This window comes from Hermetia illucens, chromosome 7, assembly GCF_905115235.1.
Source record: "Hermetia illucens chromosome 7, iHerIll2.2.curated.20191125, whole genome shotgun sequence".
NCBI lineage: Eukaryota > Metazoa > Arthropoda > Insecta > Diptera > Stratiomyidae > Hermetia > Hermetia illucens.
The window spans coordinates 1,375,587-1,403,356 of NC_051855.1; the positions used below are offsets into that span (position 1 = coordinate 1,375,587).

At 39.0% G+C, this 27,770-nt stretch overlaps 1 protein-coding gene across 8 annotated transcripts in view; it reads left to right on the forward strand.

Moving 5' to 3' along the window:
* The window catches only part of LOC119660816 (glutamine--fructose-6-phosphate aminotransferase [isomerizing] 2), a 78,920-nt gene extending 56,505 nt beyond the window's left edge, over positions 1 to 22,415 (forward strand). For 4 of the 8 annotated variants that reach the window (XM_038069659.1, XM_038069660.1, XM_038069661.1 and 1 more), the window contains 4 exons: positions 10,186 to 10,343; positions 17,275 to 18,114; positions 18,182 to 18,445; positions 21,150 to 22,415. In XM_038069659.1, the coding sequence (XP_037925587.1) occupies positions 10,186 to 10,343; positions 17,275 to 18,114; positions 18,182 to 18,445; positions 21,150 to 21,260 (1,373 nt within the window). In that variant the 3' untranslated portion in view covers positions 21,261 to 22,415. The remainder of the gene's footprint in view (positions 1 to 10,185; positions 10,344 to 17,274; positions 18,115 to 18,181; positions 18,446 to 21,149) is intronic. The other 4 variants (XM_038069662.1, XM_038069664.1, XM_038069665.1 and 1 more) reach the window with 1 other exon arrangement.
* Positions 22,416 to 27,770: the final 5,355 nt, after the last annotated feature.

Genomic DNA, 27,770 nt, shown 5'->3' on the forward strand with positions numbered 1-27,770 from the left:
GTACCTTTCAGGAATAATATTAGGATATAATGTGAAGGATGTAATGATAATGATTTGGGATGTGTTCATATCACAAAGTCGCTCGAATCATAATCAGTAACGAATAACAGACCCTTTAAAAAACGCATATAATGTACTTTTACTGAACTCCAACTTTAAATGACCAACAGAAGGTTTATATTAATTTTAATCCATAAACGGTGGGCATATACTTATTCCACAACTAATTTGACAAAAAAAAAATATCAAATCAGAAAAATTATCACGTCCGAAAAATCATGTTTTTTTCACGTTTGCCTCACTGTGCGGCGGTCCAGCCTATGACACTCCATTCAACGTGTTCTTTGGCGAATCATAATCTTCCGTAAGTTATTTCTGATGTTAATGGATTTCGAGTGGGCCGGAAAGCAATTAGTTTTGCATGCCAAGACATTAGTTAGTTTAGTTAAATGGGGGGAGCCGCAGCTCCGAGCACTCAGGCCATTATTAGGCCCATTGTACTATCCCCGTAAGTTGCCTATTCAATGGCTTCCCGCCTACGGTGTTCGCAGGCTTTAGCGAATCTGAGAACATTCTCAAGAGGCAGAGAGTATGCAGATTCTTCATTGAAGAAAACCTTGCCAAGGTGTCTTCGTCTAAGATCTGAGGATGCTGGGCAGCTGCATAAAAAGTGCAGGACAGTTTCCTCCTCCTCCTCACATTGGCTGCACACAGCCGAAACCACTACCCCAATCTTTTCCATATGGTAGTTTAAGGAGCAGTGTCCCGTCAAAAGCCCTACTAGGGTTTTCATGTCCCACTTCTTAAGGGACAACAAAAATGCCGCTCTAGTGGCCCTAGGCTCCTTCACAAGGATTTTCGCTTGCCGGCAAGAGTCCAAATTTCTCCACTCGGTTGCGTGAATCCTTGCAATTTCACCTTTCAAAGTAGACTTGACAGTAGATGGTCGGATTCCAAGAGCTGGTTCTGGGCCCACCATTGTGGATCCAGACCCTCGGCGAGCCAGTCTATCAGCCCCCTCATTACCGGCGATGTTAGAGTGCCCCGGCACCCACATCAGGAATGTTTCGTTCAGTCAGCCAAGTTTCAGCAGCACCTGATGACAACTCCATACCAACTGGCTTGATATATTGTTGCCATCTAGTGCTGATAATGCCGCCCGACTGTCGGAACAGATTCGAATGGTGCGACCCCTCCATTTTTGTCGCAGACATTGTTCTGCTGCCAATGAAATGGCATATATCTCCGCCTGGAATATGGTCGTCATTTTTCCGAGGGGTCGGGCCAGTTCTATAATCGGATTCTCCGAGAACACGCCTGCACCCGATCCATCCTCCGTGACTGACCCGTCGGTGAAGATTATTAGGTCTGTAATCTGAAAAGACTCATGGCCACTTGTCGACCATTCTTCTCTTTCGGTGATTACGACAGTGTATGTCTTTTCAAAGACGAATCTGGAAACCATATGATCGGTCGGCATCAGGGCTACCGGATGTTTTTCAAGGAATTTCCATATAGACGCATGCCCGTTGGATTGGCCGCCTTTCCACGCCCCAATGGTATCGAGCCTATATGCGTCGTTGGCTGCTTTCCGTTTCACCTCCAAGTGGATGGGGGGTAAATTTAGGATGGCTTCAAGTGCCGCAGTCGGCGTAGTACTCATTGCTCCAGTAATACTTAGGCGACCAAGTCTCTGAATCTGCGTTAGCAGCTTCCTGCTGTTAGCAAAGTTCAGTCTTGGCCACCAGACGATGCATGCATACATCAAAATGGGTTTTATTATGGATGTATACATCCAATATATCCGTTTAGGTGAAAGTCCCCAGGTCTTACCTATCGCATTCCTACAGCACCAGAGCAATCTGCAGGATTTCTGGTATTGTTCCTGGATATGATGCTTCCACGTTAACTTGGAGTCGAAATGTACTCCTAAGTACTTGACTGTTTGTGCCAGCTGGATTTCCGCCCCTGCTAAGGTGGGTAGCGTATAGCTGCCCCACCTTACGTTCCTAGCGAACATAACTAGTCCAGTCTTTCTAGCGTTCACCGTGAGTCCATTGCGGAGGCACCAGCTGTGGATTACATGCAGAGTTGCATTCAAGCGGTCACATACTGTGTCCGCAAACTTGCCGGTAATTATTACGGCTAGGTCGTCCGCAAATGCTTGCGCGAAGACTTTTTTGTCCTCCAGGAGCCACAGCAGGGTATCCATCACCAAGGGCCATAACAGTGGAGAGAGAACCCCTCCCTGTGGGCAGCCCCTGAGACATCCTGCTTCAATAGACTTCTGGCCGACCGATATGTGAATTTTTCTCCACTCTAACATGTGAAGGATCCAACTGATTAGCATCGGTTCGATTCCATGCTGTCTTGCCGCATCACAAATTGCCGCAAATGAGGCATAATTGAAGGCAGCTTCGATGTCCATGAATGCACCTATTCTTTTTCGGACATCGCCTTTTCAATTTTTGCCGTAAGTTCATGGAGTGCTGTCTCCGTGGATTTGCCTTTCTGGTAGGCGTGTTGCCTATGGTGAAGTGGCCATTTAGGAATGTGTGTATCCCTTATGAACCGATCTACTAATCTTTCTAGTCCTTTTAGCAGAAAGGACGTTAGGCTGATCGGTCGAAAGCTTTTTGCGTCTGTGTAGGTGGGTTTTCCTGGTTTGGGAATGAACAACACCTTCACATCCCGCCATATAATTGGAATATAAGCGTGTGCTAGGCATGCCCGATATATTATATATTCCGAATGTGTCGACCCAGGGCATCCATTCCTTCTATTACTAGCGCAGGAATGATGCCATCCGGACCTGCAGACTTATATCTATGGAACGAGTTAAATGCCCATTTCACTCGCTCCAGTGATACTACTTTGCATGCCAGATTCCAATCTCTCGGTTGAGGGCTGTATGCACCTGTTGGCCCCGAGATTAGATTTTGGATGCTGCCTGGGAAGTGTACTTCAAGCAAATGATTTGCCGTTTCTTCATCGCTTTCTGTGTACTTCCCATTGTGTAAACGTAAGTAACCCAGTTTCTGGCTGCGTTCTTTGACCAGAATCCGCTTCAGCTTTGAGTTTGCCTCAAGAGAGTTAGTCTCTTCGCAAAAGCGTCTCCAAGATGATCGTTTAGCCGATCTTATGCTCTTCTTTAGAGCCTTCTGTGCCTCTTTATAGCGATTCCAGCTAGTGCTTGATTCGCCCTTCGGAGCACGATTAAGAAGCATCCTTGTCGTTCTCCTCTGTTTTGCCAAATCCGAGTTCCACCATGGTGTTTTACCCTTCTTTGGCATCTTGAGTGGACAGCTTTCTTCGAAAGCTTCTCTCATACTAGTTGTGATCACCTGGGTTGTCTTCTCAATTCCAGCAATGGATTTGATGCGCCTCCCAGGGATCGTGACTCGGGCGTTCAATTCTGTTTGATACATTACCCAATCTGTCTTCCTCGGATTCCGAAATGGAGTGGGTGGAGGTAGATCCATGCCCATAACGAAATCAATGTGTCTGTGATCCGAGAGTGTGATATTGTTTGATACTCTCCACTCTCCGATCAGAGCCGCGATGTCAGGAGATGCCACCGTGATGTCGATGACCTCTCGCCTGACCACGTTGAAGAAAGTGGGTTCATTACCCTCATTTAGGATCTGCAAATCGGTTCCTACTAGATACTCCAGTAGTCTCGATCCTCTTGCATTGATGTTCGAACTTCCCCAGCATATGTGGTGAGCGTTGACATCACATCCTGCTATTACCCCCATGCCTCTACTTTTGGCATATTGGATAGCTCTGATGAATGTTCCACTGGGAACGTCTTCTGCGTCGTAGGGGAAGTATATGGAGCACCATAGTATCTCTTTATCTCCCTGTTGACTTTTTATGGTTAGCTTAGCCGATGTGGTGTCGCCATCACATAGATCGTTAACATGCAGGTGCGGGGTCGATCGCTTCCATTGGCATACAATAGGTCAGCATGTTGGAAGTTTAGGCCCCTGACTGCCCCACCAACAACCCACGGTTCTTGTATGAGGTATATAAATGTCTTGCAGCTATTGATCCGACGACTGATAAGTGCAGTCGCCGCTTTACAATGCTGCAAATTTACTTGGGAAATGTGGCACCTCATTTATGTTTCAGATGTAGATGCTGGGGGCTGCATGTCCCCTTCAATGGTTTTAGGAGCCGACACTTGTGACGTGACGGTCCCCAGCCCATAGTAGAGCCGGCAACCCGATTTTTCCCGAACTTTCTTAACATCAGGTTCGGGAACGCCGATAGTGAGAAAAGTTCCCGGCCTATCGGTTCTCTCTCCTGTTTTGCTGCCTAGCAGCAACCAGGTGGAAGTGTTAAGGTTGTTCTGTACACCAAGTTGTTCCAGAACCCCGACACCATTTCGCTCTTCTTCTGGAAGCCAGAGAAAGCACTTTTTGATCGATGGCAGCTCGGAGACCCTTTTCAAGGTTAGTCGCGCACCCTCCCACACATCGTTAAGGGAGGAGCAGTATTGCCTGAGCCACTCGTTCGTGTCTTCGTCGGCAAAGTTCAGCCGTAACATTTTACGGTATACACCTACCGACTCAAAGCAGAGCTTAATGCCTTGCGCGGACGCAGTCCTTACAGCTAGGAGGAATCTGAGTCTAGACTCAGGTTCTTTATCGATGAGCTCAGGGTTGCCCCTTCACTCGGGGTTGGATCGTCACGATCGAAGTTTAATTGCTAAGGTTTGTGTTTTTTTGTTTTTTCATAGTTGGCTGCCTTGGCCTGAATTTTTCCGGGGAAAGTAAGTCGATCTCGGCAGAGCCCCTTTTTGCCGAGACAAGGCTAGTTGAAACTGGGGGTCGCCTGGTACCCAGAGTTCACCGTTTACGGCCACATCTTAACCCCTGTGACCATTCAGCCCTCGGCACGGTAGTCACACCTTGGCTTGGGGTTTTGATTACCGCTTGGCTTCAGGTGTCACCGCCCGTTTCCTGGAGGATCTTCCGTACTGAGCTCCCTCACCACGTCAAGGTAGGTAATCGTCGAGGGAGATGCCAAGACATACCACAACATAAAGTAAAGTAAAGTAAAGTTCTCGTGCGTATCTGAGACATGAAGACACCATTTTAAACGTATCTTTTTAGGCATGACGGACTTGCAGACGGTCCTGGGTCTCAATTGATTTCCTCGCATGTCCGCTGCCCTTCTTTTTTGCAACGGGGTTCATGTTACGGAATCGGATTGCGAGATGCTGACTTCTTTAGCAACTACTCTCTGACTAGAGCCTTTGGTTTACCACGTTGACTTCACCTTCTCGGGCAGTTGTTTTCTAATAACACAATAAATCAAAAATAAACTAAGAAAATTACTTTGAGCACGTTTTTTCCAATAAATTAACTATAAATTGGAAAAATAATTTTGAGCACATTTGACGAAGACTTTATGAAAAGTGCTTTTAAAAATTTGAAACTATATATAACATATAATTCTATATATATATGCTACAAAATCATATATATAATATATAACATAAAAATAGAAAATACACTCGTTTTTTAACTGAAAACTTCTTTAAAAACTTCAAGCACGCTGTATAATCGACTATCTGAAAAATTACAGGAAGTTTTAATTCCAAAATTTCCCGCAGTTTGCTAACGAGGCTGTAACTAGACTATCACTCTCGAGGTAACTCGGCATCAGCAACGGTCTAGAGCAAAGACATATCGTGCGCCCTTTTTAACCTGAACCTGAAAAAGAATTATCTGTGATGCTGATGTAAATGCGAAAGGCACTATCCTCTTCAAATCCACCCAACTACTGGTATATGTTGACGGTGTCGATATCATGGGAGAACTACCCGAGATGTGCCTTCATCCAGATCCATCCAGTGCTGCACTTTAATGAAGCCAGGATGAAATATATGATGGCAACATCAACACCAAAAATCAGAGAATCAACAGCATTAAATCGCACTGGTCAAACGAAAACAGTAAAGGTAGGCGACTACAACTTTGAGACCGTTGATAATTTCTCCGATCTAGGGTGGAAAAAAAAAACCCGCGCACGGTTGTAAGCAGCCAACAGATCCTAAACCAGCTTACAAAAACTATTCCGCTCGCAACGTCTCACCATAGGGCCAAAGCTCTTACCGTACAAGACAATGATCTTGCCAGTCTTCATTTATTCCTCGGAGACCCCGGTTCTTTGCAAGAAAAATTGCAAACTCTCGGCCGCTTTCGAGGGAAGAATTCTCCGATTCTCTGCAAATATAGGAAAAAGTTGTCAGGTTATATTTTCACGCCATATTTCCACTAATGATGTACAAATACACAGAAAGCACGATGGTCCCACTTGGGTTATAAATGTTTGTATAAATACGGGAGCACGTTACACCATACTATAAGACGAAATAACGATTTTCACGATTTCTACAACACGAAGCAACGATTTTGGCTTCGACTGTGGTATTATTACATACCGGAGTATGTGCTCTTACAACTACGTGGGGGCATCCGTGACATCAATCATATGTCATCATACAATCCCTCATGAAAACCATACATAGATGAGAAAAATTACGATGCATGAAAGTATACAGTAGGCAAGAAGACAACATTTTAAAATTAACAAAAAATGCAAAAGTAAGTCCTTATGTTAAATTTAGGATGGACCTGTCATTTGTCATGTCATTTTGATCCGGTTGGGATTAATATTTTATCAATCAAGTATACTATCGGTACAAAATATAAAACAATTCTTTTTATTGATTGGTACGAAAAGTACCGAAATTTGCATTAAATTCGAAATTTAGTGCTCTCTAACAAAGCCACTTTTTATCAGATCTAAACAAATAGTACACGGTTTGAAAGATAATTTAGTTTTCCTTCTAATGAACTGGCAGTTATCGAAATTGGACTAGGTGTTCCTCCTACATGTTTTTTCAAGTAAATTCGTAAGAACTGCACAAGCGAAAAAGGAAAAAAAATCCATGAGAACACCAAAACTCATCGAGATAAGCATGAAACTTTCGCTTGCAAAAAATGAAATTCAAATCTGTGGACCAGTGTTATGAAACATGCTCGTTCATCTTTGAGAAGCAGAACTAGATCGGGCCTATTGTGGTTAACACTGTGGTCAGTAGCAATAGTGTGATCCCACAGTAGTTTGGCCCGATAATTCCCCAATATTCTCTGCGGAATGTACTTATAATAAAAATGGTAGGTTGCCACTAAGTTACACTTCAATGCAAGGTTTTGATGGAGAATCTTGCAGACGGAGTTATGACAACTGGTGTACTCGGTACGGTTCAACACCTACACGCAGATGTTATGTGCTGGATGCTCTCTTTTTCACTGTTACACAACTTAACATATAACTGGAGTCGGTGATTCAACGAAGAATATACTGTTTATAATTTTTTGTTGGGGGCGAAGCATCCTGAATTGAAGTTAGGAATGTCTCGTTCTCATAGAATAGTACACCATTAATCAACCATTTGTTGGAGGCTTCAATGTCAATGCCTGGTCACAACAAATTCTTTATATGGCTTCCGTGAAAAGGTTTCTCTTTCCACATGTCGATCTTCTGTTGGATTGAAGTAACATTCGATATGTGATCCCATTCTCTGCTTCCCAAGTTCGAAGCAGACAATTTATTATCTGCCATCACGGTAGCTGAGGAGGATTGGTTCTCTAAGAAAAACTCACGAAGAGAATGCACTTGATTGTAATGCAATGTTTTTCCTCCCTCACGACGTGGGATAGTGATCCTCAATTTTTCGGCAACTCTATGCTGCATTTTATTTTTCCCGAACAGCTCAGTTTTCAGGAAAAGATCCAGGCACCGTTCAAATTCCCCCAGCAACTTAGATTTCATGATGCAATATGCCAAGGTATATGTAGACGTCGTCCGAATGTATACCCTAAATTTGGATGTTATATTGGCTGCATTGTTCACTGTCGCTGTGTTTTCCCCGAACAATTATTTTCGTGTGACATTTTCATTTCCCAACAGTTCTCTAGAAGTGGAAAGCTCGTACACTATTAGTAACTGTCCATTCGATGTTATTTTGGGCTTTTCATGGATAAATTTACTGTTTCTGAAAGTGACCATAATGTTATGAAACGGTCAAATTTTGCCACTTTCTCATGATATTTGACATAAAACGTGATGATGAGGTTTTTTTCGGATAATGAAAAAAATCGTTTCGCTTATATTACAAAAGAAGTTCAAACAGCCAAACTAAAGGTAGTCCTATAGTTCTAAAACGTATCTTAATTTTTGTTACTTTTCTCCAACTGTTCAAGTTAATATTTCTCAAAAAACTAACATCTTGATTACTTTGGTGTCAAAATGGTCTATAGCATAGCAATTTAAATGCTTTTTATGACCAATACTAATATTATTTGAACAATTTTCTTATGAATAGGAAAAATTGTCTATAAATTGTTCATCTTAAAATATAGTATGCCCCTGGTGGGAAAAACGAAATGAAATATGATCTCTGAACCGATTATTGATTAATAATGGCTATTTGGTTTTTTAATTGTATTTTAATGGATTAACTACTAATTTTGTAAAATATCTTATTAATGTAATCTCATACTTATTTAAAGTTGTCAGAACATAAAAAGGTGGAAGATAATTCTTAGTATAGAAATCGTATATATTTATAAACCTTTGGAAATAGTTAACTTAAGTAAATGATAGTTTGGAGTTGTAGATGTGAAATATTTAAGCTTTCCTTTTTCATAGCTTCATGTAAATAGAAAACATCATCTATGCGGACGATATTCTTTATTTCTATTAAATCGTATTTTATTGTTTCATTCACATCGTTTCAGCTCCACTTTATTTATATATTATATGTATACGAGCCTCTTATTAAACATTCGGTGTGTTGATTAAAAATCTCCCTATGAAATGTAAAACTGAAGAAAATCATCCAGTAAAATGGAGTTTTCTGTTTACTCTATATATTCGTATATATATATATATGTATATATATATGTTTATACAATCATAGCGTTTACAATTATAAATATCTGTAGGCTAGTATATAAGAATATATTATTTACATTTTTATATGTACTAAATTATATAAATATATGGTATATATTTATTTATATTTGTTCATAGACAATATATGAATATGATCCTTTTAGTTTTATTCAAATTTTTGTTAATATGTACATATAAATATAGGCCTTATATTTATATAATTATTTACATATATAAATATATAAAATGTAGATAATGCAATGACTTCACAAAGGATCAACTCATAATAAACATTTTTCTTCTTCTTTTTCTTTCTCTATTGCTGCTATTCTCATCTTGAAAACAATTTAAAAACAAACGAAACACTAAACGCCTGTATTTATTTATAATTGAACAAAATAATTGGTGATTCCTAATCCTTATTTTGCTGGTGGAAATTAAAAATGTTTACTCGTCCATCTCTTTTACCGTATTTTACGCATCTCTTAAACCGGATATGGACGAAAATTTTATTTGCTCATTTTCCACAATTTATAAAATAATTTTATATTATGCAAATGCATATATAACTTTGGTGGTGGATAATTGCTATGCAATTCATAAACTAATTAAAAATCATCAAACAATAATTATTATAACTTACGCATGGTTAATAAACAAATATATTCATGTATATATGTAAACTATTTACATATATATATTTTATATAATTTTCAATCAATCAAATTCTTCAAAATCTACATTTAATTTATTTAAACTTCAAAATTTCCAAACACAATCAATTACAACACCCACACACATATATACATATAAACAAACGCTACTTCCTGCTGTCGCTGCGTTCGGGGGATGAAAAATATAAATTACCTGCATATTCTATATTGCCGCTGCCGTTACATCTGCTGCCGCTCCCTACTACCGCTGGTGTCAATATTTTATTTTCATATTCCATTCTACACGCAATATTAATTAAAAAAATAAAAATAAAAACGATCATCCATGCGAAAATATACATAATACTGGGTGGCCATGTAATTATATGATACATATATTTATTTAATATACATTTTCTTCGACAACTTATAAAAAAAAACGAAAAATACAATACCAAAATAAAAAATAATAATCTCAAAATTCGAAAAACAAACAAATAAAAACTTAAAACCTTAACATAAAAAACCTTGAAAAATATAAAACACTAACTAAAAGAACATCGTCCACATGGTAACGCTCGTGAAGTACCATTATTGCCACGCACGGAGAGTACATCGGAATTCATGCCGTTGGAGGATAAGCAAGTGGAATATTTCTTCGCATCGGATGCAGCAGCTCTGATTGAACATACGAATCGTGTTATTTATTTAGAGGTGAGTAGATACTTTGAATTGTGTACTGTTTTTGAAGAGCCATCTACAGAAATATTTTCCTCTGGAAAGAACTGCATCAACTATTGAAGAGTCTTCGAACATATGCCCATAACTTAGCTTAGCTCTTATTCCCTGAGGATACATCACCTGATTAAGTATTCTATCAGCTTGTTTAAAGTTTAAAGAGGGGCTGCCCATATAAATATATGGCATATGCAAAGGGGAATGTTTTTCCCCGTATATGGTCATGTCAAATGATAGGCCCGGATGATTACTTTCCGAAACTGATCGGTTTTGACATAAATTGCAAAATGCACGAGTAAGAAACCAAAACGTGCATACTTAAAATGAGACAGGATCCATTTTCGGATTTCAGGATTCATTTTCTGAAACTACCCAACTCGAAATCTGAAAAAAATCAGGGTGATGCGCTTATACGAAATCTAGGCCTCAAAATATGTCCCATTTCCATATCTGCTTAAATCAACTTGCTAATAGTATATTACTAACATTTTGAAGTTGCCTGAGAGCCCCCTTAAGTTCATCCTGGGAGTACCGATACGCGTAACAGGATAGAGGACACTATCGCGCATACGCATGACAAATTTCATTAAAATCCGGCTATCACTTTTAAAGTTATAGCAATTCAAACGTAGCACGGGGTCTTGCTTCTGATATTGGATGAAACATAGAGTGAGGGCTCAAAATGCGTACCGCAAAAAGTGAAGCAAGTCTCGTTCTCAGAACCTACCCAACGGAAAAGTCTGAATAAAATCACAGTGCTGCGTCTCTACGAAATCTAGGCCTCAAAATACATCCCATTTCGATATCTGTACAAAAACAAGTAATAATAGTATATTTCCATATTTTAGAAATTTATTCGAGAACTTAAGTTCATCTTAGAAGTAAAAAATTTGGCAACGATGTAAGGGAGAACATAAGGTACAATTTGGTCAAGCTTGAAGAAAAACCAGCTGTTAACGAAGTTATAGAGGGTGACACATTTCTATTTTTTGTGAATTTCGTGCACTCTATAATGTGTATGAGGTCATTATCAATCAATTCGTCAATACCTGGCAGACATATGTATGTATGCAGGTATATGTAAGTGCTAATGAAGTTTGCGGGTAGTGTCTTATTCAGATTGATATTAGGTTGTTGCAGGTACTAAAATTGTATTGAATGTAAAGCTTACAAAAATTTATTTATTTAATCAAAATAGGTGTCAGTCGATACTTCTCCCAACGAGATTCATGAGCATATATGCCAGTTTCGTAGAAGTCCAATTGTCGGGTGTTGATAAATCGTCGAAGGCAATTTTGACAGCCTCTTCGATCCTAAATTGTTTTTCCGCCAAAAAATGATCCAAATGCTTAAAAAATAAAAATATGGTGGATGAGGCAGAGTCTCATACTGCAATTCATTCAACTTTTGAACCGTTTTTCTGGATATCGTTTCTGCAGGTGCCAAAAAAGAATAGTTGATAACTCCAGCTGTAGATTACCAAACAGTCGCCATTACCTTCTTTGGATGGAAGCTCGGTTTCGGCATATGCTTCGGTGGCTCATCAGCATCTAGCCATTGCGCTGATCGGCGACGATTGTCGTATAATATCCACTTTTCATCACATGTCACTATTCTGTGCAAACAAGAATCGCTTCTGTTGCAGGTGAGTAAAGAACTGCAAATGTCCATTCGAAGTGCCATGTTTTGCTTCGTAAGGGCTTGCGGTACCTATTTGTCGAGCTTTTTTACCTCTCCAAGTTGTTACAAGTGCCGGGAAATTGTCGAATAGTGTACACCCAGTTTCTCTGCAATGTCTCTCACAGACTGACGTGTGTCGGATTCGCCTAGCACACGTAGCTCGTCGTTATCAATAGATGGTCCTGGATGTCCATGTGGCTCAATATGAAGGTTTACGTTGCCTGACCAGAATTTTTCGAATAACCGCCGCGTGGTTCGTTCGCTTACCGTATCAGCTCCAAATGCGCTGTTAATGTTCCTGGTCGCCTCCGCTGCTTTATGACCGAGTTTGAACTCATACAGAAAAAGTATACTTTTTGGCTCTTTTCCATCCTTTTTTCCTTATCATTCACTGTTATCATAACGATGGTCAAAACTGAAATGACACCTTGATTAAATATAGGAGTATTTATACTTCATTATCCGACACTAACACCGCCAACTGGTGGTGGTTTGATACAGCAAAATAGCAACTAACTTCACTTGATTGTCGAATCGGCCATTTCATATGCAACAACCTAATGTATCTGTATATAAAACCAGCGGTATTCAATATACGTAGTATATATGTATATATGTATGCTTTTGTGCACGAAGTAAATCGAAAATATGGGTACGATTTATTTACATAAGTGCCTATAATATGTACAGTATTTTGTAATAGGCAGTTTGTTAGTTTAGGGTGAGGATAGTATCTATATCTGTAATATGTACCTATATCTTATAGTATGAAAAAAACATCCAGGAATATTTTGGGTTTTTAGTCATATACAAATGGAAAAATGTGCGCAGAAAGTATCTCAAATAAGATGGACACAAAACCTTTATCCCCGAAGCGTGAGCGGAGTCAACTCGTTGTGATCGATTGCGGCATTTTACTTTATCAAAGGCTTGATCTGGATGTAGTCGCGAGATCTTCAAATCACCATCCAGCCTATCAAGTCACCGTTGTTTCGGCCGGACTTTTGATCGCTTACCGTCGACTTTAATATTCAGACCAATCTTGGCAAGTGGATTCTCATTAGCAAAAATTGTGCGTAGATGGTTTCTAACATAAGGTTAACACAAAACCTTTGTACCCAAAGCACCAAGTTTCGGTATTCCGATTTGTTTATGTGTGGAAACGATAATGCCTCGTTTCAATATGTCCGTTCTGTCGGAAATCAGATTTCCCCTCTTTGTCTCGGCAGATGGCTTCGTCCTGCTGACTTGTTGGTAAAACTTCCGCGTCTGGTGCGGTTGCTCCCTGTATTACTTTCTCGAGCTCACAGATTTGTTGGTTCTCCCAGGCTTCCTTTTTTGTCTGTGAAGTCGCTTCTGCACTCGCGGGATTCGTGATAGACGTCTGCGCGTGCCCGCGTTCCTTTAGAGTGCAGCATTACCCGATATGCAGCATTCTTCCGTTCCATTGTTAGATTACATTCGTCGTTGGGCAAGGTGTTCCGACTTTTTTGCGGCTAGGGCCAAGTATGTTTGTGGCCTTATCAATGATAACGCTCTTTAGATGGTTGTGAAGATCATTTGTTGATACTTCATCTCCAAAACATCTGCTAGCTGCTGTTATTGCTTCATCCATTTGCCCCCTATAAGTGTTTTGGGGGGGTTTTGTTATGGATGACTTCAGTATTCACTCTCACCTATGGATTTTAGGCGGTGTTGTTTTTCGAGCCCGGAGCACTCCGCCAATGAGATAGTAAACCGAGTCTATATTGGGTGCCCTATATTTTCTGAGAAGCGTACTATACACTGCTTTATGCAAATAATGTTTCCCTAGCGCCTAATAACAAAAATCATCTCGAGCAACTTGCCCGAAAAGGGAATGGTCGCCTCAGGCAGTACGGTCTCAGATTGAATCTGAATAAAACGGAATTTATGTCGACCTAGCACCTTGAAACAGGCAGACAACGGGTACACTAAATCGTTTTTACTTAGGTTTTGATTCATACCAGGTGAGCCAGTTCATAGGCTAGCACAGAAACAAACATTTCTTTTTTTTTAAATATTTGATTTTATTATTCAACATAGTTGTACGATTTGCCTTTAGCCTCACATTTTCGGCGATTATCTCTTCAACGATGCTAAATTTCTTTCTGCAAGGTCTGAGAACAGGGAAAAGTCGTTGGGGGCCAGTTCTGGGGAATACGGTGAATTGGGAGCCCTGCCCATGCAATTTTGCCATCATTTCCATTGATTTGTGACACGATGCATTGCCTTAATGAAACAGTGCCGTGTTTATTGCTTTTTTCTTTTCTCAAGACACTGGATGAATATTATATCATGCGCATCCAAAAATACTGTTTCGTCTTTGCACGCTTTGGAGTCGGTTCACCACGGGCAGTCCACTCAGATGACGATCGTTTTGATTCTGGTGGGAAACAGTGAGCCATGTTTTTATCATTGTCACATATCGACGCATACATTGGGGTTTTTATGCAGGAAGAGCTTCAAACACTGCTCAGAATTGTCAACTGGTTGTTGTTTTTCGTCGATTGTGAGCTCACACGACACCCGCTTTAAACAGAGCTTTCACATACTCAAACATTCATGTACGATATGTCCAGCAAGTTCCTTTGATATCTTTAGAGCCTCAACTATCTCGAAGAAATTCACTTTGCGGTCTTCCAGAATTATTTTGTGGACGTTTTTTATGTTTTCATCGTAACAGCCTCTTTGAGGCATCCACTACGTGCATCGTCCTCCGTGCTTATTTCGCCTCGCTTAAACTTAGCAAACCACTTCTCAACGACAAAACAAATGATATTTTCGCCAAAAGCAATGCTTTATTAAGACATGAAATTCCTTTTTATCCGTTTTATTCAAACTAACAAAAGTTGTTTCACACAAAATGCTCTATACACAAACTAACACTCTGACAGCTGTCAAATTTGTGGTACGGTTTTCAACAGAGTTGCTGTCAATTAATACTTTCGAAAGTGGTTCCACATTTGATATCGGGTGAAACGTACGGGAGTGAGGATTCAAAATATGCTCTCAAAAAATGTAACAGGTCGCGTCCTTAGGCGAGAAAGCTGTAAAAAAATCGCGTTGGTGTATCTAAACCAAATCTAGACCTCGAAATGCATTCCGTTCCGATATCTGCACAAATAAAGTTAATATGAATATATTAGCATATTTTAGAAATTGAGCCGGAAACCCCCCTCAAGTTGATGCTAGAAGTATTATGTAAAATTTGGCAGTGGTATAAGGTAAGGTATGACAAGGCATAGGTTATAATGTAAGGCATAACTTCGGGTTTGAACTTCTTGAAAGAAATCTAAACATTATTAACGAAGTTTTTGAAGGTTTTGACGGAATATTTTGCATCCGAAACTATCTACGAATGGAAAAGCGTGCATATAGAGTTTCTCACATAAGATCCACACAAAACCTTTATTCACGAAGCGCTGAGCTATCCGGACTTGTTTGAGTTTTTAATGTTATTAATATGGTTTTTTGACACTGTCCGGATTTCAATTTTGCATACGAAATTGGAGTTTCTTTTGAGGGAGTATTATTTTATCTCTTTTTGGCTAATTCTTTACACATTGTAGCCAACATACTGTACGCAACGTTCTTGTAAAAGAAAAACATGCAACTCCTTTTAACCCCTTTAGCCCTTATTTACTTCGTACGACGGTATCCGGATTCCACTTTTGCTCACTGTATGTACATATGTATGCTTTTGTGCACGAAGTAAATCGGAAATATGTGTACTATCAATTTTTGTACGTGCATGAACAAGTATAGAATTTGGTGTTAGGCAATGTTTGTTTGTTCAGGGTGAGCATAATATCTACGTCTGTAATATGTACTTATATCTTGTAGTTTGAAAAAAATGTGAAGGAAAATTTGGGTTTCTAGCTATATACGAATGGGAAAATGTGCGTAGAAAGTTTCTCACATAAGATGAACACAGAGCCTTTATACCTGAAACACCAGCTTCTGACTTGTTTTAAGAAAAACATTGTAAAGAGAGTTAATAAAATGTGTGTGCATATACAGATACATTAAAGTATAATATATTACTTGATCGATAATTTGCTTAAACAAATATGCAAGGCATAAGATCGTATTCAAGAAAACTACACACCGGAGGAATGTCATTGTACACCTTTTGGGTATGGACGAGGTAGGTAAGCGGTGTTGATGTGTCAATATGGATCCTACTCAAGAAGACTATACAGAGGAAGAATGTCATTGTGCACTTTTCGGATAGGGAGGAGTTAGGTAAATGGTATTGGTGTGTCAATGTCGCCTAGATGGTTTTCTTGTGTTTTCTTATCCGATCAGAAAACGGATGTATACGAAAGATTCATCTTGGATGCATCTACTTATTTGATCCTCACTTCCTAGGAGAGCAAACATGGATCTATTGCTCAGAATGTTGTGCGTATTTACTTTCATTCAACTTGCCATAGACGAATTTTTAAGCATCATTCGCTCACTGATTCCATTAAGATCCATTAAAATTAAACCGAAATGAATCTTTAAGGAAGCTCTGCATTTGCTGTGTAATATCTATTGTTATGACAGATACACGTGCTTGCAACAACTCGCGGCCATGTGCTTGTACTCAACCACTTGGGTCCACATAAATGCACTCCATCAAATTCACGGCGCTATCACAATTTTGCTCGCATAACTCCCGTCGCGGTCGAAGATGTGCAAGACTTTTCCGTCTCCATAAAATTGCAAAGAATGTGCTGGGATTTGAATCTCCTGTGTATATAATCTTGTCGATCGTACTGGAAACATTCATATATACAATACTTCATATTTTTTGCGTGTATAATACAGACACTATGCATATAGTACATCGCAATAAATCCACCCAATATTACCAGTTTATGTTTGAATCAAATCGCACACCTCACTAAGATGGATGTGTAGCGTGCTGTCTGAAATGCAGTGCTAATATCTGTCGCTTCAATTGAGTCGATTCGGTTTGGCTGACTTTTCTAAGTTGATTCGCCTCTTTTGCGACAAATCGCATCGCTCACATGAATGAATTGACTGGTTCATTTGAGTCGACTCTCTCATGAGTTATAGATCTTAATTGGTAGCAGTAACAACGGTTTGCTGCATTCTGGAACAGCTTAAGATTCCTTTCTTAAGGCAAGCTTACTACTAGCAGATAAACTAGATTTGGTTTATAGATTTTATAATTTTTGCTTGTTTTGTATTTCAGGATGATGATGTTGCAGCCGTGAAGGATGGCGCTTTGAGCATTCATCGCTTGAAAAAATGTTTGGATGACCCACATGCTCGTGAAATCACCACGCTTAAGATGGAAATTCAGGAAATTATGAAGGGCAACTATCAATATTTCATGCAGAAGGAAATCTTCGAACAATCTGAGTCCGTTGTGAATACCATGCGTGGCCGTGTTAACTTCGAGAATGGTACTGTAACCTTAGGCGGTATTAAAGATTACATTCCAGAAATTAAGCGTTGCAGACGCCTGATGCTGATTGGTTGCGGCACTTCATACCATAGTGCCGTAGCAACTCGGCAGCTACTTGAAGAGCTTACTGAACTGCCTGTTATGGTTGAACTGGCATCAGACTTTTTGGATCGCAACACGCCCATTTTCCGTGATGATGTTTGCTTCTTTATTTCACAGTCAGGTGAAACTGCAGATACTCTGATGGCTCTGAGGTACTGTAAACAACGTGGTGCCTTGATTGTTGGTATAACCAACACAGTAGGTTCATCGATTTGTCGTGAGTCACATTGTGGTGTACATATCAATGCTGGACCTGAAATAGGTGTGGCCTCTACAAAAGCATACACATCGCAATTCATTTCATTAGTAATGTTCGGACTAGTAATGTCTGAAGATCGTATATCCCTGCAACAACGTCGGCAGGAGATCATCAAAGGTTTAGCAGGATTGGAGAGCGCAATTCGCAAGGTCTTGAAATTAGATCCGCTTGTTTTGGAGATGGCGAAGGACTTGTATCAGCACAAGTCTTTATTGATTATGGGCCGAGGTTACAACTTTGCAACATGTTTGGAAGGAGCATTGGTAAGCTTTATCCGGAAATTCACTTAATAATCTTCGTTAACTTTTCATCTTTTCTGCGTCATTTTAGAAAGTCAAAGAGTTGACCTATATGCACAGTGAAGGCATCATGGCCGGTGAATTAAAACATGGACCCCTCGCTTTAGTCGATGATTCTATGCCAGTCCTAATGATAATCCTTCGGGACCCTGTCTATGCAAAATGTATGAATGCACTACAGCAAGTTACAGCGCGAGAAGGACGGCCTATTTTGATATGTGAAGAGGGCGATGAAGAAACAAAATCATTCTCATCACGCGCTCTTGAAATCCCAAGAATTGTCGATTGTTTGCAGGTAAATATAAAGAAAAAATAAAATCCCGTTTCGGGCAGTTTAACTTAGCAAGAGTTAGGAGTAATTCGTAACCTAGGGCCCGTTTTTTCTGTCGAGCTTTCGAGCGCTTACTCGCATTGAAAATCATCCTCAGAGACTGACTGATCGACTCATTTACTCTCTCTCTAACGAACGAATTATTGAAATTTTATGGCATTCCATAGAAAGCTGAAATGCAGTGCCTGACAATAAAATGTCCGCTAAACTATTGTACTTTCGGTCTAGGTTTGTATTGTACTAGTAGAAAACAAGGTATGCAGGAGGGGGATGAAATACACATGTACACAAGCAACTTGTTCAGGAAAGATTCACTTATTGAATACATTAAATTCTTTTCCCAGTATTTTTTTCTGTTTTTAATTCATTGTAATACCGCGGTAATGACAGATGCAAAAATTGTGGTCAGCGATTTCTACAAATTTTCGAGCAAATTATACGGAATGTCATTAATCACCTTTCGAGTCTACCAGCCTCTTATCGATTTGCTCCGCAATCGGCGCTTCATAAACGCCTGTAAGTATTCTATAGGGCACAGATCTGGAATCCTGCCCATGGAAGCGACAGTATGTAGAATAAAAAATTCTAGCCGGAAAAAAACTTGGAATACATACAAAAGAGCTCCAAGAAACGAAGCCGATCGTTTCGGAATATCACTTACCGAGGTGTTAATAAAATTAATCGAAAATATTAAATTGGGCATAATGCGGTTTTCAACTATTCTTTTATAATTTTCTGCGTTGATAATAGCCTTTAATAACCCGAAGCGACCCACCCCGCTGAATGTTATGGTTGCTCACATTATTACTGCATACAGTTTGTACAAGACACTGGAGGTTAATTATTTTTGGGCTAGGAACGTACTGCCAGATCCGAACAAATTAGTTGAAAGAACTAATAGCGGCAATTTGGCGTCCGGGCAAAGTGTAAATTATGTTGCACAACCACCAAGTTTAATACAGAATGCTTGGGTTGTTTGAAGCTGTGGTAGTTACCATAAACTCCTACTGAGGGCATAACGCATCAGTCACAGTTTCTCAGGGAAAATCGTAAAAGTTTGCATCTTCGTAGGAAATATGAAAGTTTAATGATTAGGAAACAGATGTATAGCCCAGTTTGGAAAATTGGCCACCGTCGATCATTCAGATTCATCTGCCCTTAAGTCACACTTTCTCGAAGTTGCCTAAGATTTTCAAAATATGTACCAGAATTCTTGTTTACATATATTCCGTACAATAAACACTTCCTGCGCTCTTGGAATGTAACGGTACGCTAGGAAGCAATGTGGTCAGTGTTGTGCTCGTTCAGGGTTATTACTCTGATTAAACTAAATTACTTATTTACAGCTTAATGCACGTTTGTTTCTGTCTTCGATGAGTTTTCCTCGCGGGATTTTTCACCTCGAAAACCAATACTCACGCCCGCTCGTGATTTCAATTGAAGTGAGACAATATATCTAACTCTCCCTTGGAAATAGCGTGATCGCAAGTAGTAAATATTGCTTCATCCCTTTTATTCATTCGTGAGCATAGCTTGGTTGCCAACTACTTGTACAATAACTTTCCCTTGATAAGCCGGTTCCGTTCGGCTTTCGGTTACACTATTCATTTTGGATCTTACCATTGACTTCAATTGCTAGGTTATTAAATCAATCACTCCTCATGGCGCCATAGCGGATAATAGCTCAGTAAGCTTTATTTTGTGTTAAGGTGTTAGGAGTCTTGGCCTGATAGTAAATTATTCGGGAAACTTTTATGTGCTAGGTAGCCAACATACTTCCAAATATCATCTGTATCTCTTGTGTGTAAATATACCGGACAGAGACAGCAATGAACGTTGTTTTCTTCTTGCTATCTTTTTTTGTTTCTATGATTTAATCGATGCATATCCATTAAACGAGTTTCGAATAAGAGGAATTTCAAAAAATGTTCTTTATGGAATACGGGACCGATGTTCTAAGTAGATTGCCGAATTTCTGCTGACAGCTTATTTGATACAGTCTCCTTCAGTGTCAAAACGCTTTCGTTTTTCGCACATTTCAGAGGTATTTTTTATTTTATCAGTTCTTTGTTGTGTTCGCTTATTATATATATATCACACTTTTTGAGTAATTTTGGAATCGTGACTATAACTATTGTCAAGTTTTCCCATCGTACCACAGAAGAGCAGCGTCAACTGGTAATTCATCGCTTTAAAAGAGCACGGTGTTCGCAAAATTGCTGGCATTGTCAATTTAAGGACCTATAATGTATGGCATATAATTGTGTCCGGATAGCTGAATGGTTAGAGCACAAGGCTGTCGTACGGACACCAGTCGACTCAGCTGTGAATGAGTACCTGAGTCAAATCAGACTTCAAGAAAGTCTTACTGCGAGAATCCCAAAAAAATTACTTCCGATTTTTCATAAAAGCTCCTTAACTCAATGCCAAATAGCCTCCCGGCAGTTATTAAAGCGAAAGGATATCAAACTAAATAACAATTGCGACACAAGCTTTATTTAACAATAATTTGAAACTGTATCAAATAAGCTGTCACATAAAATATTCTACTTGTTCTACGTTTTCTAGCTCTTGCACAGTTATGTTTTGAAAAATGAAAAATGTCAACAACAAACTGTTTACCTAAATACGTGTTTATTTAAAATAAATTTTATTTTCTATTCACCAGGGAATTCTCACCGTTATACCAATGCAGTTGCTCTCATACCATATTGCCGTCTTGCGAGGATGTAATGTTGATTGTCCGCGAAATTTAGCTAAATCTGTAACAGTAGAATAAAATCAAATCAGTTTTTATAGATTTTTCGTGTCATTGTAACTCACTCTATCTACTTTTGTCACTATTGTAGAAGAGAATGAAATTTATTATACATAACAAACAGCAAAATGAGATAAATGAAAAATAAGTCAAAAGAACGTAAATGGAGTCGAAAAGACACATTTTATATTCCGTGAACCTACCGAATAGAGGACAACCGAACGTTCTATTATTTTTTCGTTATATGTACAACATATTTATATATATGATTTCACTTAAAACCAAATAAGCAGCTTAGCTATTCTCGATTAATCTTTGTTTTTGCTTTCTTAATTTGCTTTTACTTCAAATCTGCAGTACTTAGTTTTACCCTTCAATCGAGTTGAATAATACATTGCTTATATTTTGCCCAAATTATTAAATATTTAAACAAATAATTTCTTAACGCTTTCAAGTAAATCGGTAAATAATCAACTTCGTTATTGATTTGCGGCATTTTTTAAACAGTCAGATAGTCCCTCTTCAAGGCTAACCGTAAATTTCGTTTCAAGTTACGCATTTTTATATATTATTCGCATGAATAAAACAAAAAAAACATGGAAGATTCCACCCAAAACAGCCAATGTTTTTTATAAAAAATTCCAAAATCGCAATTTCGAAAGTTATTATCATTCCTTATAAGAATTGAGTAAATTCTTCTTTCGAGTGAGGGTTACTTGTTTCTGTACATCTCATTTATAACAAAATTCCTTTGGTAGATAAGTTGTAAAATTTACTATGCTTCTGCTCTCTTTTGTTGAAATTTCAGATAGAAAAATGTTATCAAATTGTATTGTCGGTATTCTTTCATATTTTGTTTGCATTCTCGTTCTTGTTTACTTTGTTTTACTTAATAGAAGCTATACCGAAGGGAAAATATACATCAATTAAAGATTTTGTATTTATTTTTACTAAGAATTCTTCGAAAACTATATACATTGTACTTAAAAATCATTCAAGGAAACTAGCAATATTTTTTTAATTCACTATTTTTTTTTTTATTTCTGGATAAAGAGACAGGTAGAGCAAATTAGCATTATCCTTTATCTACTTTTTATTATATAGGGTAAAATTAAACCCTTTTTGATGTTTATAAATACATTTAATCTCAATAAAACAATGGATATTTTTTCTTTCTATTTTGAACATACTTTAATCCAAACCAACTTGCAGCCTTCATTAAGAGATTACACATGTGCACCAAATGGACACACTTGATTCTGATATTCGTAATGCGAATATAGCATTAATTTGATTATTCAGTAAAACAATATATCATTTCTGCCATATTGCATTTTAGAAAAAAAGTTATCTAATGCAAAGAATGCAAAACTTTTGAAAATATAACTTACTTTGTTTTTTTTCAGATCTTAATAGACACTTTTGTTAATTTGTTTGCATGTTTAAACACCTTCTGTTCGTTTAACTTTTCTTTCTATTTTGGTTATGCCAAGGGCATCAGACGGACGAAAAGCTGAAACCTTTCGAGAATATTAATTCACTACAAAGTAGATGGTCTGGCTAGGAACTTCTTTGATTGCATATATTTGAAACTGGTATATTCTTAAAGGAACAGACTGGAAAAATTTCCTTTAGAAAAAATGTTTTTTTATAAAGCCCAACTGCAGGATACTTTCAAACACTCCTTACACCATCGTATCGCTTGCACTTTGATCATGCCTTTCCACTCCTAATATAAACTCATTATAATTGAACGCCGCTGCGTGCTTCTCAGATTATTGTCTTCATCTCTTTCTCAAATCACCAATTCGGTTTCCACACTTTGTGCTAATACTATTGAAGAAGTAAAACTCCTCCATTACATAGCTTTCCCCTAGCTTAGGTTCAAATAATGGGGGGTTTGAACTTAGATGCCATTTGCACCCTTGTTGTGTTTGCCGCTTTGGGTCACGCTGCTCGGAGCGAAGAGCTGAAGCAATGTCTGATGAGTTGCCTCTGCCCTGGACGAATCCGCCGGTCTTTCTTTCTCAATATGAAGAAGTTAATCTACAACAGATACAAATAATTCGGGATACCGGAAGTTGGCCGCTTCAGGTAAAAGGTTTTGTGTTCATCTTATGTGAGAAGAATATAAATATGCCTCGGGCAAGAAAGAATATAAATATGCCTCGGGCGAAAAGGAATACATATATGCAGTTAAAGTAAATACCACTGGTACTAACAAACATGCCTGCTTATCCTTAAACTTACATACACATGTCTGTCTCGAATAATTGATAATGATTTACAAATAACTAATCAAGTCGGAAAACCAGAAGCTTGACGCTTCAGGTATAAAAGGTTTTGTGTTTCCCTATTTGAGGTGCGATGAGTACATGGCAATTCCGTGTGCATATAGTTAAAAATTTCCTTGTCCTCTGTTTGAAGGAGCCGCCTGTTCCCTCCAACTCCAGCGTCTCTGCCTGCTCCCTGACCGGCTCGACCAATCACCGGAGTTGTTTTCCTAGAGATGAGCAGGTCTCTCCGCCTATGCATAAATGTTCTCTTATTGCCTAATACTTACCTGCTCTTCCAGGCCGTATCCTTAGCCAACTTCTAGCTAATTCGCAACACCTTTTAATTTTATTCCACACAGTTTTATTACTTTTGCAAAAATTTCTAACAATTATTCTTATTGCACTAAATTCTTCGACTGCCTTTGGTCTAGGTGAAGACCGCGACCTCGCGCCCGGCCGTTCAGACACGCACTCAAATCAATCGACAGAGTCAACTCATCATTCCACCTATTTCGCCAGCAATTTCGCGTAGCGAAGGGAGTGCAAGTAATTACATAACAAAAACTTGCACTCTGGAAAAATTGTCCTATGCCATATACAGGGCAGTTACGCCCTTCTTACATGCTTTCATAGTTTTTGACAATTGCATCGTCCTCATGCTGCTTGGACACAACCTCTCTTATCAAGGCTTACGGATACCCTATCAATCTGCTTTAAAGCGTCTTCCATAACCTCAAGTTTCGTGAGAGATTTCTTTGTCGTGCATTCATCATCATCATCAACGGCACAACAACCAGTATCCGGTCTAGGCCTGCCTTAATAAGGAACTCCCTAAAATCTGTTTGGTGTCCTGACCTATGCCATCGCTCCATCTTAAGCAGGGTCTGCCTCGTCTTCTCTTTCTACCATAGATATTGCTCTTATAGACTTTCCGGGCTGGATCATCCTCATCCATATGGATTAAGTGACCCGCCCACCGTAACTTATTGAGCCGGATTTTATCCACAACTTGACGGTTATGGTGTCGCTCATAGATTTCGTCGTTATATAGGCTACGGAATCGTCCATCCTCATGTAGGGTGCCAAAATTCTTCGGGGGATTCTTCTCTCGAACGCGGCCAAGAGTTCGCAAATCTTCTTACCAAGAACCCAAGTCTCCGAGGAATACATGCGGTCTTGCAAGGTCATTGTCTTGTACAGTTCAAAGCTCTACCTTATGGTGAGACGTTCCGAGCGGAAAAGTTTTTGTAAGTTGAAATAGGCTCTGTTAGCTGGCAACAACCGTGCGCGGATTTCATCATCGGTTGTTATTTTCGACCCTAGATAGGAGAAATAATCAACGGTCTCAAAGTTGTATTCTCCTATCTTTATTCTTCCCGTTTGACCAGTGCGGTTTGATGTTGTTGATTAGTTGGTTTTTGGTGCTGACGTTGCCACCATATACTTTGTCTTGCCTTCATTGATGTGCAGCCCAAGATCTCACGCCGCCTGCTCGATCTGCATGAAGGCAGTTTGTATGTCTCGGGTGGTTCTTCCCATGATGTCAATATCTTCAGAATAGGCCAGTAGTTGGGTGGACTTAAAAAGGATCGTACCTCTTGTATTTACGTCAGGATCATGGATCATTTTCTCGAGGGCCAGGTTGTCGTAGACCGTTGTTGATGTCGAATGGTCTTGAGAGTGATCCTGCTGCTTTTTTCTGGCCTAGCACATTGGTCAGGGTCAACCTAGTAAGTCTTACCAATTTCGTCGGGATACCGAATTCTCTCATGGCCGTGTACAGTTTTACCCTGGCTATGCTATCATAGGCGGCTTTAAAGTGTATGAACAGATGGTGCAACTGGTGTCCATATTTTAAAAATTTTTCCATCGCTTGCCGCAGAGAGAAAATCTGATCTGTTGCTGAATTGCCTGGAGAGAAGTTTTTTTGGTATGGGCCAATGATGTTCTATGTGTATGGGGCTATCCGGCCAGCAAGATAGAGGAGAATATCTTATAGATGATACTCAGCAACGTGATTCCGCTATAATTGCTGCACTGTGTGATATCTACCTTTTTATGTATGAAACAGATAATACCTCGTTGCCAATCGTCAGGCATTGATTCGCTGTCCCATACCTTGAGCACAAGTTGATGAACTACTTGGTGTAACTGGTCGCCTGCATGTTGTGTGTAGTAAATTTCATCCTCATTCTCCTACCTTAATATGCTTGACTACGACATTTGGCTTTGTTTGATAGAACTTTACCATAACTTATATAATTTTATGTTGAAATACAATTTAACATTTTCAACATGTTTAGATTTATGAGCATTACATTATTTCATTTAATGGTTTTGAAAATTTTACAGATTTGATATAGCTCCTTTTCTCTTTGTTTTTCATGGCCATTTACATTCTTTCTATTTAGCAATTGCTATTTGTATGCGTTTTTGAGTTTGCCTTATTCTATGGGCTTTTTACTTCCTTTTTTTCCGGCTACCAACACATTTACGACCTAGTACACGATTTTGCACAGCTTTGTTTCCCTTTTCGCCGACTACTTGCCATACAATTTTACCCAGGTCAACTAGTTAATGACTGAACTTAAGGGGGTCATCCCGTGTGAAGGCCGTTTTTTGCCCTTTTTTGAAAAATTATTTTGGAGGACTGGATAAAGGTAGAAACGCGATTTTTTCACCATATATATATTGATATCTCTAGTATATGTGATATTGATGATGATTGATATTGTAGCTAGTTTTTGGAATACGTGTCAATTTATGCACCCATCTCCAAAAAAAGGTGTTTTTCTGCTGCCACGCTGGAGGGCGCTGTGTTCATCTGAGGAAAAAAAAGCTAAACGGCATTTTAATGTGGACAATATTCCACGGTCCGCAAACTAGGATAATTAGAAAATATTAAAAGGTAAATTTTTTTGGATTTTACTTAACTTAGTTTTTTGGATTTTGGTGTTTTTTTACGGCCTTTTTTATGAATAAAACAAAACGACCCGTCCGATTGCTATTATCCTAGTTTGCGGAAATATGTATTAAAGAAGTCGTGAAAATTTCAAAGAATTTAGTTGGATAGATAGCCGATTTTCAAGATGCAGTTTCGAGAAAAACGCATTTGAAAATTTAAATGTGATTATCAACAGTAAAATTTTAGTTCACCATTAATCTGCTATACCTGGTCCATAGAGAGCACCTTCCATTTCTTCAAAAAAGTTTTGTAAGGTCGATTGTTGCTCTCTAGTTTCAATTCTGGCTCTTTTAGCGAGGTCAGTCAATCGTCGTTCGGACCGCAAAATTCGCGCTTCATTACGGCGGTCGACATAAACCTGACATATGTAACCAACTTGACATCCCATTGTCATTAGGATTTTGAGAATGCCATTGAATCCTTCATTGAAAATAATAACAGTCAGAAATGTGGCTATTTCTACGACCTTGGCCCCAGAATTAAGGTATTTAGGAGCGAAAGTCCAGCTCAATGCATTTAACGACTCATTGTTATTCTGGGTCTCTGCTCCTCGTGACAAATCTTCGTAGATTGATTTGATGACTGTTTGAACTTCTTCAGTTAAAGGTGCCTTCCCGTGGTGGAAACTATCCAGTTCTCCTTTAGCTTCCGCTTTGCGCTATTTGCACCAACTGTCCTCGCCTGCTGGACAATTTTAATGCTGAGGATTTTCGTCTGTAGAACATTTATGGAAGAAAGTTGCCCAAATTTCTTGTTTCATTCCTTCTATCGAATTTGCGTGTCGACCAATAGCTAGCCCAAAAAATGTAGTGAGGTCGTTAATAACCTTATCAGTAAGTTTTCCAGCCCCTTTTCCACCAATGCCTTTGTGATTCTTCTTAGCATTTCTAAGCCGTGTTCCCATTCTTTTCTGGACATGTTCTACGCATTCCTTTTTTACTACTACGTATATTTTATTATTTGCAGAAATTTGCAGAAACACCGGAGAAAACTCCAGCAAAATCCAATATACAATTTACAAAACTTGTCGCAATTGGAACATCCATGTTCATGCTTGCTAAAAGTTTCTTTGCTGATGTTGATGCGAAGTCGTTTTTCTCTAATAAGTATCGATTCCCATGAAATACTCGTTGTTTAGTGCGAACATGACGTTGAACGTTAGAGCGATCTCCCTTCGTACGCTCCATTTAAAAAAATCACTGAACACACAAACAGCACAATACTTACAACAAAATATAACTGAGTATAGCTTGAAAGCCTTTCAGTGCTCACTCTAGACTGGATTATCCT